The sequence below is a fragment of the Psittacula echo genome (assembly GCF_963264785.1).
Source record: "Psittacula echo genome assembly, chromosome: 16".
Classification (NCBI taxonomy): Eukaryota; Metazoa; Chordata; class Aves; order Psittaciformes; family Psittacidae; genus Psittacula; species Psittacula echo.
In genome coordinates, this window is record NC_137752.1 from 4,884,705 (window position 1) to 4,898,834 (window position 14,130).

General features: G+C 44.6%; 1 protein-coding gene across 2 annotated transcripts in view; it reads left to right on the top strand.

Annotated features, from left to right (window-relative positions):
• The first annotated feature begins 1,323 nt into the window (after positions 1-1,323).
• Positions 1,324-14,130, top strand: part of RAPGEF1 (Rap guanine nucleotide exchange factor 1) — an 83,136-nt gene continuing 70,329 nt past the window's right edge. For both annotated transcript variants that reach the window (XM_080630593.1, XM_080630594.1), the window contains exon 1: positions 1,324-1,583. In XM_080630593.1, coding sequence (XP_080486719.1) covers positions 1,559-1,583 — 25 coding nt within the window. In that variant the 5' untranslated portion in view covers positions 1,324-1,558. The remainder of the gene's footprint in view (positions 1,584-14,130) is intronic.

Sequence of the window (14,130 nt, forward strand, 5' to 3'; positions counted from 1 at the left end):
CGCATTAGCATCACCCACTACGGTTCCTAGTTACTATTACTCACTAATACGAGTGAGTCAGCACAGCTCAGCGTGGCTTCAAGACAGCCACCCTTAACATCTGTGTCAGCAAGAGAAAAATCTGCCCCTAAATCTTCTTTTTTTTGGTTTAGATTTATTAAGAAAATACACTCACGAGTTCTCCACAAGCCTCTCAAAAAGCACCATTAATGAGAGCATACTTCTCCCTGTTGGAGACTTCCTCCTACAGCTTGTGCCCAGCCCCAGGTGTGTGAGATGTTTCAACAAGCTGATGAAGTCAGCTTGTTTAAAAGTTGTGTGTAAAGCTCGCAGAAATAGCAGCCTTGTGAATGATTTATTTGGTTCAGGAGGAAGTAAACAGCTGCTGACGGCTCACCAGGCTTCAGAGCTTTATTGGTCCACAGCACAGGGCATTACCTGCAAGTCAAGGTGTTACTGTGAAGTTTGTCCTTAATTAAGCCATAGAAATGAGTCAATTCTCAAATAGGCCCATAATCCATTTACTGTCACTCAGGGCCATCCCACTGGCTCTGCTGTCATCCTGCTGGAGGGAACTCGCTTCTCCGCAGGGAGCTGCCACGGCTTCCTAGGCTCAAACTAAACCAAGTGCTGGGGTCAGGGGGGCCAGGACGGAGCTGTTGGTGTATGGAAGCTGAATCCCAATGCTTTCCTGTGGGAATTCCAACAGCGGAGCTGGACAGCCTGGGTTCACATTGGCCAGTGCTGCTGGATGTGAGGTGCTTAATAAGATGCTGTGAGGATGCTCTGTGCCCGTTGGAGGCAATAAATGTGTCAGGGTTTGCGCAATCTCACCTTCATTTCCCTTTGGTTAATGCTAATTTAGCTGCCCAAGAGCATTCCAAGAGAATCCCAAGGGAAACATTCTGCAGGTACAGCCTATTTGGATAAATGCAACGCGCCTTGGAGGCCTGGAGAGTGCCTGAAGGGCAGCGCAGCCCGGCGGGTCCCTGCCCTGACCAAACCCCCGCTCAGGGCATCGCATTTTGAGGGGGAAACCACCCCCACGGCGGCCTCCTTCCTTCAGGTTTCCCGCACCCTCCTCAGTGGAGGCCCGGCGAGCGGAGCGGATCCCGCAGCAGCCCACTGGGCCCGGGGCTCCACGGCCTCCCGTGTCCCGCCACGCTGACAGCACCGAGGATTGCCCTGCAGCCGCTGCCCGGCCCCTGCCTGCGCTCCCGGCGCCGTCGGTCCCGGGCAGGGCCCGCTGCTGGCCCCGCCCGGCGCGCTGTGGCGGCGGGCGGCAGGGGGCGCTGCGGCCCGGGGCGGCGCGTGTGCGGCGGGAGCCCCCGGGCCGCCTCTTCCCCTCGCGGCCCGGCGCAGCGGGCGGGGGGCGGGCGCTGCCGCCGCCGCCGGAGCCCCACAGCCCCGCCGAGCCCCGCAGCCCGCCGCCGCCGCAGCGCCTCGCCCCGGATCGCGGCCGGCAGCAGGCGGGAGGCGGCGGCGGCTGGCAAAGCCCCGCGGGCCGCTCAGCCGGCTACCTGCGCGGCAGGGCCTGAGCGCCGAGCCCGGCTCCGACATGTCCGGCAAGATCGAGAAAGCAGGTGAGCGGGGCCGGGAGGGCCAGGGGCAGCCCGCCGGCGCCGGCCGCGCTCGCCGCCCTCCTCTCAGCGCCGCCCCGCCGCCGCCGCGGCCCGCCGGAGCTGCCGGCTGTGGGCCTGGCGCGGCCCGGTGGGGCTCTTGGGGGGGGGGACCGGCGGCCCGGGCCGGCCGGAGGCGCCTGTCAGGGCCCTGGCTGGGACTGGGGCCGCGACTGGGCCCGGGGCGGCCGCGAATGCTGTGCCCGGGTGCTGCTGCCGGCGCTGCTCCGGGTGCGGTGTGGGTCAGGCTTTGTGTCTTCTCCTCCGCCTTGTCCTTTTTGTTTCCCTCACCCCTTTATTCCTCCTCTCTCGTTTTCCCGCACCTCTGCGGTCCTTTCCATGGAGCAAAGCATCAGTAAAGCCGGGGCGCTGCAACGCTTTGGGGCCTACACGCAGTGATTAATTGCAACTTCTCCAACTTTCCTCTTCTGGTGTTTGTGCAAGATGAGAAAAGATGAGTCCATGGGCAAATGTCAAGAGGGAACTTGCTCATTTTTTCCTCTCTCTTTCAAAGCTCTCCCCTCTGCTTGAGGTGCCAGGGATGGGAAAGGCTGCTGAGATTGCTGCTGCTCTCACAAGGAAACGCTCATGCACGGCTCATATTGTCTCTCTGTGCTGCTGGAGTCGTGCCTGGTTCTCAGTTGTCACTTTAGATGGTTGAATGCCCCCGTTTTTTCGTGTAGCGGGAGTAGTAGTTTTAAAGATTCAATTAGTGTTTTGCAAATCAAGCCGCAGAGTTATTTAGTTTAATTATGCTGCATTTAATTAGCAGAGAAAAATCAATGCTGGTTTGTATTTCTTATTGTAAGGAATAGCTTGGCAGTTTCCTACTGGGAAACGTAGGGTAGCATCCTGAGTTTGGATGTGTGAGCGCAGCGTTCAGGCTTTCCAGGACAGCAGCCACTGATTTAGGAAAGATTCCTGTTTCAAAGGAGTAAAGTTGGTAGCAGTGCTCTCTGGTTTTGATCATTCATTCCTGGTTTGTTCTGGCTTCTGTGCTGTGCTGTGTACAAATATGTGCTCCCATGATACAGGTTCTGGAGCGGCCTCCAGGGATGAGCAGACTGGCTGCCTAGCAGCCGGCTTTTAAGTGCAATACATAGGCATGTTTCCAGCTCTTAGTGCTAAGTTACTGTCTCACAAGTGTGCATCACATCATGGGACAAATGTTATTCCAGAAATATCGTAGGTTAATCTGGTGCACGATCCCTTACATAGGATCGCAACACAGCACTTTGCTTTGGGATTCTGGCTATGTCTTTTCAATGCTTACTGGTATATCGCTGCAACTGTTTGTCTGGGAAGTGGAAAACTGAGTCAGGGAGATGTCAGCAGCATATATAGACCTGGGGCCAGCTCTAAAATAATTGCCACTTGTTTATGCTAGAAGTGAATTTGGCTTGGAGTTCTAGTCAATGCTGATAGTGCTGTGTACAGTAATTACAGATGTATAAGTAAGTGATCAGGTTTTGTTTATTCGTGTGCAGTAAATAACCCTGTGAGAATAGTAAATATAACTCCCCACCAGAGGCACAGTGTGAAGAGTTCAAAAGCAGGAGGATGACTGTAGACATACACAAACGCAGCACGGTTCCATAAACAATAGAGTAGAAAGGCCAAAAGATAGCATACAAAAATCATACACTGTGCAGCCTAGAGACCCGGCCTTGCAACACACTGACTTCTCATTGAAGAACTCAAGACATCATGCAGGATCCATCCCCAGGTCAGTGCTGTAAACATAGGGTTGAAGATGCAGTGGGTGAAGGCTTCTTGTGGAGGCATACTTTCTAGTACCTGTGTCTTGCAGTGGCCGTTTACTGAAAGAGAGAAACTACAAGTCTGGGAAATTGTCCTCTTTCAACTGCTTGTGCTTTGGTTTCTTTAGAAGAGCATTTAAAATAAAATAATAAAATCCAGTCTAAATATAAGCTGAAGAAGAAGAGACTGGGAAGGAGAGGGAAGGAGGACTGGAAGCCAGCTGTTTCAGTGCAGTACAGTGTTGATCACTGGTTCTGAGTGTTTGAACTTCTGATTGACACAAACAGTTTGGTTAATAGCATCACCGAATAAACACAGGCTGTAATACCCAGTAATTCTGGGATAGTTGTCAAAATGTGTACAGTTGCAGAACAAAGGATACAGTCGTGAAACAAATGCGATGAGGTCTAAGGTCTGTGTATTTGTGTACATTTGAATTTGTTTTTTTCTTATGGGCAGGGAAATAACAGGCAAACCCCATTATGTGGTAAATAAAATAGGTTCTTGCCTGATAACAAGCCACTCTGATGAATTTCAGAATGGGCTTGGGATTTGGTTTGACTCTCATACCTAGGCAGTCAGGCTGCTGGGGAAAGAAGTGTTACCCTCCAGGGCTAGATCCCATGAGATCTTACATACGTCTTCTCCCTGAGTCCTTAAATGAAATGCCTTGTTGGCACTTAATAAAAAACAAGAATTAATGATAACAGCTACCATCCTGCCTACCAAAGAGGAGAAGACAAGACTCCCTCTGGAGCCTCTCAGTGCTGCTGTTTCATCAACAGAAAGGTCACCATAGAGCAGCAATTCACAGCACTGCTTTGGAGTGTAGGGAAGTCATCTGGTCATGTAGAATAAGATGGTATATTTTGTTTTCACTAGTATTGGGCCTCCTGCTATGTTAGGCTCCAACCAGCAGGCTTCTGAACACTTTTTCAAAGCAAAACCCTTACTGACTTGAGGAGAAGGAATGGCATCCAGTACTGGTTCTTCTTTAGTCTAGGACTGTGATGTTTCATCTTCACTGTCAGAAAATATTTGTTCTCACCCTAGTTAGTCTTATAGTTTTGATCTAAAATCCCAAATAAGGATGCCAAGAAGGAGTGGAGAAGGTCACATATGGTGCTTGGGTTTCCTGTTGCCATGGCAATACATGAATTCCTCTATTTATTTACCTGATGGATTGCATGCTCCAGGGAATTGAACTATTCTGCATCATTCAGGGAGAATAAGGGAGCAGTTAGATACCATCAGGTCTAAACCAAGCTCTTCCATGAAGCAGGTCCAGTCAAAAATACTCTTTATTAAAACCAAGGAACATATGGGTGCCATACTTTGAAGATTTATTCTACTTGATGTTTTCAATCTTCATCTTGTAATTTCTTGCAGGGTGTTCATATCCCTTGTAAGCTTGCTTTTTCAATAGCTGTCTGCTAAAGGTTGTTTGAGATAACTGTTTTAAGTGCTAGCTACCTGACACGCAGTCAGTCATCTGTATTCTGCTCAGGACTCAACTGGATGTATTTGTTCCCAACAGACACAAAATGCTGTTGTTTTCACCTTTTACTCATAAGCGTTTGCCTGATAAGCAAATTCACCTCTGAAGTCTCATTCTGTAGTATAAGCATCTAATCCCAGGAGAACTCTGTCTGAAGGAAAACGGAAAAATAGAAGAAATCATTCAGGAGGCCTGATTATTCCCATCTTTATAGGAAGTTTATGTTTGTCCAGAGCCCTCCGCATCAATTTACATGATTCTGAATTATGCATCTGTGAATATGTCTGTATTAACATCAAGATTCTCAGGGATCTCAGTTTTGGAAAGGATATATTTTGAACTGTCATCGTCTCTTGGATCATGCTATGGAAGGTAATTATCCTGCATAGTTTTTTTTACACTTATACAGTTTTCTGCAGTTTCCCTTTGTGTCATTTATGCTCAGGTGAGTTACTGGGCAGAGCTCTTTCTCAGTTCAGTTGTGCATTCACCACTGTACTGTGTTCTCCAGTACAAGCGAGGGCTTTCCAGTTAAGTTTTGCAGTTGACCAGCGTAAGTGCTGCTTTACTGCTGGTTTTCAAATGAAGTAAAAATTGTCAGTGAAGTGTCTTGGAATATGAAAATTAAACTCTTCTAAAGACTCACTTCACAACCGTAAAGGCAGTTCAGTTCCAAGTCTTCCTTACTTGGTATTTTAGCACCTACTGCATGTATATGTTACTCAGCATGTGTGTTTTGTTTTAACCTGCTTAAAAAGCATCAACAGTTCAGTTTAGTTTTGTGTAGAGGCAAAATGCAGGTACAAGATGATCACTAAATGGCACAAAGAGCAGAATTTTGCATTTTTAGTATGTTATCATAGGCTTGGCAGGTGTTCTGTTGCATAGCTTCAAGATTGGAGTGTTCAGAAATGTAGCCTGTGGGATAACTGCTGCAAGATTGAGATGGTCTGAGCAGTTGTAAGAAGGAAGTGGACAAGGAGTGGAGAAAAAAGACAGCTGAAGTCCTCTGGAATGTGAAGCAGCTGGGCTGTGCCTTAGTCACTGAAGAAGCAGAAACTGAAACAATTGCTAAATTTATTTTCAGTGCAAGCAGTCGTTTTCCTTGAACCGCAATGACTAAATATATCTATTGGTGGGATTTTTATGTGGTGGTAACTCTTACTGGCTCTTGCTGACCTCCTGGCAAGCAGAGATGAGTGGAAGTTCATTGTCAGTCAAGATCATACACAAATGTCCCTCACAAAGGTCTGTTGCTTCACTTGCAGGGAACATTTCCTATATGTAAGGAACCTGCGGGCTGTCAGCGTGGCTTTTACTTGTTGCCCTGTGTTGCATGAGTGGAAGAAACCTGGCTGTTTGTTTCTAGGGAAGGTAGTCAATCTGTAACTGCTTTTAGATAGACTCTGATGCAAAGGTGTGGGTCTTTTACAAATATAGACATTAACACCTTATTTATTCCGAAGTTGGAACCTTTGAGTGGAATTGACAAAATGAGCTTTGCTGTTGACTTAGAAATCCTTCAAAAGGAGGGCATTCAATTCATAAGCTTACAGCATCTTAACTGCATGTGGAAGAGCATGAAGTGTTAACTTTCTAGACTTTATATTAAAGAAACTCCTGTCTCCTTGGCAGAGGTATTGATGGCTAATCAGATTCAATTTGAGCGCTCAGTCATTACGTATATTACAGGAGATGTCTAGGTAGCTGTCAGATGGGCTACTGCGAGCTGATAGCTGTAATTGTTTGTTACCATAGCATCAGTTTTGAAAGATCCTTGAACCCCAGCAAAGAAAAGGTGATAGAAAGCATCTCCTGTCTTTGGGCCAGATAAAACTCCAGAAGCTATGTCGTATATTAAAACCAACAAATTACATGTCAGAGCTACAGGTATGGTAATATAATAGCTGCCGTTCTCTCTCCTCCTCACCACACCCATCATTTTGCAGGGTTTGGGTACATGTAGAGGATATAACTGGTTCCATTTTCCAAGGCAAATCATCCCAGCATTTTTCTGCTGAAATTAGAGACCTGGAGTTTTGGGGTCTTTTGCCAGTTTGCAGAGCTATTGACCTCTGTGAACTGTTGCTTGGCAGTGAAATGACTCCTTCCAGCCTATATTCATACTGTGGAGGCTTTACATTATCTGGAGAACAACCTGTGCATGGAGAAGGATCCTTCAGCTTCTCAAATTTGTGACAGAATAGGCTTTTCTCTCTGAAAGCAATTTATTGTGCTGTAAGTGCCTCAATATTTGGTAAATTTCTGCTTTGGTGTTATGTCTGTCTTTTTTTCTTCATTAACATTAGCAAACTATAGGATTCAGCCATTGTCATGGAAGCAATACTAAAGGAGTATTAAAATCATACAGCTCTTGCAAGAATATTAGCTTTACTTTTGTCAGTTTTGTCTAAAACAAACAAAACAAAATGGGATGAGGTATGGTAATGGAGAACCGTGTGTCGTTCTCAGGGCTTTAGTAGGGATTAGAGGAAAAAGGAGAGCTGGTTGGAGGAAAGCTAGGTTTATTTGCCTTCGTAAGTTTGAATTTGCAGCCCAAGAACTCCAAGGTGTATGAAAAGGTAGCTAGAGTAGGAAGAAGGGACATCACAAGTGGAGCTGTTGATGGAATGATTGGATAGGGCAGAAAGGAGGTGAGAGGATGTGCAGCCCACAGATGTTAGAAGAGAAGGGAATGGTGGGCAAGTAGGACAGAGAGGAAAAGACAGACGGATAACAAAAAGGGAAAGCGGGCAAGGAGGAGGCTCCCAGCAGCTTTCACAGAGTCTGTTCCAAGGTGAAGAGACAGAAGATAAATTTCAGCAATCCGGAAAAGCTGCAGGAATCCTGCAGGTTGGGACGTGCTGCCAAAGGAATGTTCTGCAGTTCTGCTATCCACGTTACTGCAGCCTGACAAATTCACAGCTATATTTATATTACCTGACCTGTAGCATCCACTCTTCAAAATACGTTTCCAGTCTCTTGTTATGGTGTGTGACCTTGATAGAGCAAACAATTTCATCTGTGTGGGATAGAAACGATGTCCCCACGTATTCTGTGAAGCAACCTGAGAAAGCTGATGGGTCAGATTATTGGTAGTTGTGATGCATATGCCAGTTAAAGCTCTTCGGCTTTGAAACAGTCTCTTGACGGTAAATCTGTTTGCTGTTCTAGCTGCTACCATAGCTTACTTTCTCTGGAGTTTGTAAGATGATGTTTTCATGTTGAGAGCAAGGAAAAAGTCAATAGAAACAAGTACAAGAAAAAGATGGTCCATATAAGAGCGTTCACTCACTTAGTGTTGTGAAGATTTGAGAGAATGGGTTCTCCTGTACTTGCTTTCTATTTTACCATATTTAGGAAAGATTTGAGAATTGGCAAGAGCTATATGGCAATTCTAAGCCTCGGATAGCATTTTGGGTTTACATTTCTTTCTTTCTTTTTTGGTTCCCCTTTTATACCATTGATAGGGTCATTTGTGTGGCACCCAAAGAAGAAATTTCTTAATTATGGGGCTGAGGTTCTTTGAAATAAGCAAATGCATGTTTTGCATTAGCTTACATTACCTGGGTGATGGTCTCTGCTGCTTTGTGTGGAGCTTTTCGGGTGTCATGAAAATACTGTGCATTTTGTGATACATCTTGGTGTGGCCATCAGTGTGTCTAAGGAAATAGTAATTCATTATTCTGCTGAGGGAGAGCACTCCCATGCTCTCATTCTTTCAAGCTTTCATGTGGGGATGTATTTTGTTGCGTATATAACGTTCACTGAACCAGTCTTATTTATATTCTAAACAAGAGCTTTAATTTTCATCCCTCACATGTACAAAAATCTTGGGTTTTGAAAGAAAATAGATGAGAATTTTCTTTTTAGGCTTCTGGAAAGAAAGAAAAAATCAGTAGAGGTTAAAATCAAATAATAGGTACTCACAGCTGGTAAAGTTGGAGTAAGCAGATGCTGCAACTTAGTTGGTTGATTAAACCTTGATAGAATTTTACCGAGAGACTGAATATGTGGTTCTGTAGCTGTTACACTGTCGTTTGCAGGTAGTCTTTAACAATTAAAATGGGAGCAAAAGGAGCATGTTCACAGTGTCCAGCATACACTGTTTTATCCCCTCCTTTTGATGTTTTTATTGTGCTGCTCAGTTTGCCAATCTGTCCTGTCCATACTGAACAAGGTGCTAAAATTGCCTCAGGAATTAATTCCATATTTAGAAAGTTTCCTTTACAAACCCAACATCAGTAAAGGGCACCCAGGGAAATCAATGTTTTTGTTCTGGTTGTGTAGTACATTCCAATCAATTCTAGATAGCAGCGCTCAGTGAATCCATCCAACGGTGGGGTTCAGTTAGCAGGGCAATACTGTTTGAAACACACTTTTCCTTGGGTGATATATTGGCCTTTCATTTTGTGCTCTATTAACTTACTTAGTAAATTTGAATATGGGGGATAAAGTGCAGGCGGTTCCCATCCACTTTCTGATTAACAATGCAACCTTGCATTTCTTTGTTGGGAGTGATGTGTGCTGCAACTTCTGTGTACAGGGAAATTAGATATCCCTGGTTATGTGTATGTTTCCATTTTTATGTTTTTGAAGTGTATGTTTTCTGCTTTTCTCATTAGAAGAAGCTTTAAACTGAATTATCTACAAGAATAATAAGTTTGAGGAGCTATGGAGGACTACAGCATATTTAGTTAGAGCTCATCTATGAATTTACAGGGACTTAAAGGAAAATGGAGCGCACTGGTTTGTGCAGGAGGTGGTTTCTCTGCATAAATATCCCTACAAAGGTCACATGAAATGGTACGTCAAGTCTGATGCCAGATTTTTCATGGAGCATGGTATGAGTGGTGCAGGGGTTGAGTTCACTCTGCTGCTGCTTGGAATTGCTTCTCCAGGGCTGCTGTACCAAAGCTATTATGCATCTGAAAGTCACATCTTGTCTCTTTATGAGCAATACCTTGGAGAGCCTAACTGACAGAAACAGGTGGGGATTTTCTCTGTTTTCAGCTTAGTTTTTCTGTTTCCTCCATGAATAGCTGTTAGCTCTTTGGCACTGGGAACAGTGGTACTTCTGTCTCCTGCTCTGTCAGTTTGGTCTGTTGTAGTGATGAAGGTAAGATAAGTTCATGAAAGAGAGATTTATGGTGATTTGAGAATACCTTTGCTCAGAATTAGTCAGTTTTGTGAAGCTGGCTCAAAATTGCACCTATACTGAAATAGGTACTATTTGGGGTATACCAAGTCTGAGATATTTTTTTATGTATGATTTCCATTCTAATAATTTCTAGTTCCAGCAGATTTAATACTGGTTATATTGGGTTAGAAGTGCTCACCTTTCACCAGAGACAGTAGGAAAAGCCTGTGGTGACCATGACTAGCATAGGCCCTAATGCCTTGCATTTACCCAGCTAAGTTTGGGGAGATGAATCCCAACCTTGGGCAATTTTCTGTCCTGTTGAGAAGCTGTTCACTGAAATTTTAGATACTGCTTGAAACTATAGTTACATGAAGTGGAATGCATTGATTTAGAAAAGGGCACACTGCATCTTTGGTTGAGGCAGAGCTCGGAAGGCTTTTCTTCACTGTCGTCCTCACTTTGGCATGCCTGTTTCTCATAGCCCTAAAGCAAACGTGCTGTTAGGCCATGGTGTGCACCTCTCGGACAACATGACACTTGAGGGAGGAAACGGGTTGGAAGAAGACCCCTTCCCTCCAAAAAAATCCCATCTCACATGCAGGTCACTGCTGGGAGAACTAATGGAAGGACCTTATGTATCACAAAGGGGATGCCTGCAGGAGCTCACTTCATATTAACCCTGATGCTAGTGGTGGGTCTGTGAGCTGATAATGTTTTATCTAATTCGCTGTTGGTTCCCAGGGATGAGATAGATACTAGACCTTTTAATGTTGCTTCCCCTTGTGCTGCTCAGCTCAGGGAGACATGATGTATTGCATTCCATCAGCCCATGATCTGGCATCAGGCTGAAAGGTAAAAGCACTGGTTGGTAAAAAAATAATGTTTTCCTTTGCTGCTAGAACAAAGACTCCTTGAGTTGTGAACTGGTTGGTCAGGAACAGGGAATTCCACGGAAAAGCAAAATCCTTTGGAAAAAAAGCAAGTATATGTGTCTTTTGGGGACACCTCAGAGGAGCCAGTGGAGGAGTGGGTTGCTGTTAAAAGCCAGAGTATCCTGGTAAAAATGGCAGGGCAAATGAACCCTTTAAAACCATGTGAAGAGAGAATTTAGCTCTCATTATGTCTGTGTACATTTCCAGGTAGTCTTTAAACAAAGATGGGTTTGCTCCCGTCTGTCTCGGGTGAAAGCACTTGTATAAATTCTGCATTGGCAGCTTTTACTCTTCAGTTTTATCCTGAATTACGGCCTTGTTCATTAGACCTCAAATCTGAGGTGTACGTTTCACTTCTAGGGCTCCCTGGAGACATCAGGAATACCGCAAGTGATACACAGGAGAACTCTGAGCTTCCATTTGGCTGGCAGCCTGGGGAGTGCCAAGGTTCAAGGGATCTAAACCATCATTTGGATCAGACATTGGTGAAAGCCATGTCTTTGCCTGGGATTGTCAGGATTATTGTGGCTTTTTACTACGTGCATAAGTTAAAAATGGTTACCTGGATGTTGACCGCAGTTGTCTGCACTCAGGGTTACCACCTCAATGTGTATTTTACACTTTGTGTTCTGTTAACATGATAGAGAAGAGAAAACTAAGGAAACATCTGAGGGATAATTTCTGGCAGCTGGGCAGATAAGTTGATCTATAAATCCTGAGAGTCTCTGGCAGCAAGGTGTGTAAGTGTGTTAGTAACAACCAAAACGATGGTGGAAGGTTGTTGTTAACTTATGTCGTTGTTTTGATACTTCTCAAGTTCTGTAAGTACTTAGGGCTGGTATAAATAATAGCATCTGAGGTTGCAGCCCTTGGCCATCTGGTCTGTTGGAGCTCCAAAGATACAATATCCAAAATAAATATCCCTCATCAAATGAAAGCAGAACTGATTCTGAAGTCACTCCCAGCACACACGTGCTGTTAACATGGCAGTTGATCGAGGTTCTGATCCGAGTCTGGCATCCAAAGTTCCTAACTCATGCAAAACACCGTTCTTGGCAATGCTATCAGTGCTGTGGCTTGTCCTGTGGGGAGAGCTAACAGGATGTGGGTTTAATTGTTACTATTCTTTTAATTTGTTTTTATCATGCAATACTTCTCAGATGAGGTACTTCACATCTAAAAGCTTCGGCAACATAGGCCACTAAGGTTCAAATGTTATCATACTGGAGAAAAAGTCATGCTAGAAATATTAATACTTGGTTGGACACATTTAGTGAAATTGTTTTTCAGAGCTCTTCAATCCAGAAAAGCAACACTGGTTTGTGTTAATCTTAACCTTTGGGATGATAACAAAGCACAGAAACTGGCTCCTCCTGCAATCCTGTGCCCTTGAAGGAGTCATTTAGTTAAATTCCTTAATATTTTTGCAGCTGTGGTTGTGGTTTATTAACTGATGCTGCCTTGAAGAGGAGCCGGTGTCTGCAGCAGTTTTCATTACTCATCTGTCAATATTTGCAGAGTAAAACAAATGGGTCTGGGTAGAGAGGTTTCTGCTCTTCTGTGTAAATGGATTCTTTTTCTCCATCCCTGCTATTTTACTCAAGGAGAGGATAGAGAATAGTTTTGATGGATTGGATATTGGATCCGAGGGTCTGGCCTGTTCTGTCTGCCAGGATTATTTTAAGCTATGATGTTTAAATTTTATTAAATGAACCAGAGGGAATTAAAAGCATCTCTCTTTCCCAAAATACTCTCACTGTACATCCGTAAAATGCCCTTTATCCTCAATCATACCAGCTGAAGAATCTCCAGAATTTCTCTTTTGCAGTGGGTAAAATAGGATTTTTGGCCAGTTCAGCAATTTGCTTGTCAGGAGAAATCCGGATGAGTTCTGTTTGGTTTTGTTTTTACACAGTCCTCAGAGCTGAAAATTACATAAACCAGGATCATTATCTTGCTGTGTTTCCTGATGCAAACTGGAAGTTGTGCAGTAATTGCCTTGGCTTCTGGGTAAGATGCAGGAGGGAACTTATCTGCCTGGATTTGGGGTTTTTTTGCATGATACTTGCAAATGAAGGACACATCTTACTGTGATGCCCCTGCTGAATAGAAATATCTGCTGTGGGAGATAGAGATGTAAATGAATGTTGTGCTGGTTCATACTATGTGTGAGTGAGTGGAACAAACCATTTTCATAGCAGATGAGCAGTCGATACAAAATGCTTTCCTGGAATGGGGCAGGGCTGCAGCAAAGGATGAGCTATAATAAGTAGGGGAGAAGGACTTGAGGAACCCAGTGTATTGACTCACTTGACCACATACTTCTCTTGAGTTTCACACTTGACTGACAAATGCTGAACAGAATAGCAGCCAGGCTAGTGAACAAGTGTGTGTAAGAGCCAAAAAGCAGTGCTGACCTTTTTCTGTGCATGTGTACTTTGGGGGAAGTACTGGAGTCCTTACCTCCTTTTCCTGTGGAGCATTCTGGTTTTCCCTAGTTTTCATCCTGCTTCAAAAAAAATCGTGGTGGGGCAAAAGCACACAGAGCAGTTCCCTATGCAAGAAGATGGAAAGAACTAGTGCTCAGCCCAGGAAAAGCAATTCATAACTTGAAGCTTTGCTTTTGCCTCTGTACCCTGGCTACGTGAAGTATTGGCTGCTAAATTGGTGCCAGTTTCCTTAACCTTTGGTCATGGACTTGCCATCAAATGTATTTAAAAGCGTGTCCTGTGGGAGACTGTTTTGTGTTACCATGGCCTCTAGTAAGAGCAGAGGGAACAAAAACCCCTGCCAGACCGAGCTCTTGGCTAGCTGCAAGCATGAGGAGCTAGTTGGGAGATAAAAACTGATTAGTGGATAATTCCTCCAGAATGAATAATCTCAGCCTTAAAAGATGATTTGCAGATGGGTTTGGATGAGAGAGAGATCAGGTTTAAAATGTCATGCTTTCAGTAACCTGAATCTGGTGACCTTAAGTGGCATTGCAGGGATCATGTCGGATGAGTAAGAATGGAAGGAGAGGCTTGTCCATGGTGTGTGGCCAGTGCTTCGTGCCTTGGTTTGACCCTTGAGCCTCCAGTATTATATTTATCTGGTGGTTTGAAAGGTCTTTCACTCCACAAGGTCAAGGAAAGCATCCCAAATAGAGATGAGAGCCATTGTAAGCTCCTCAAGTGT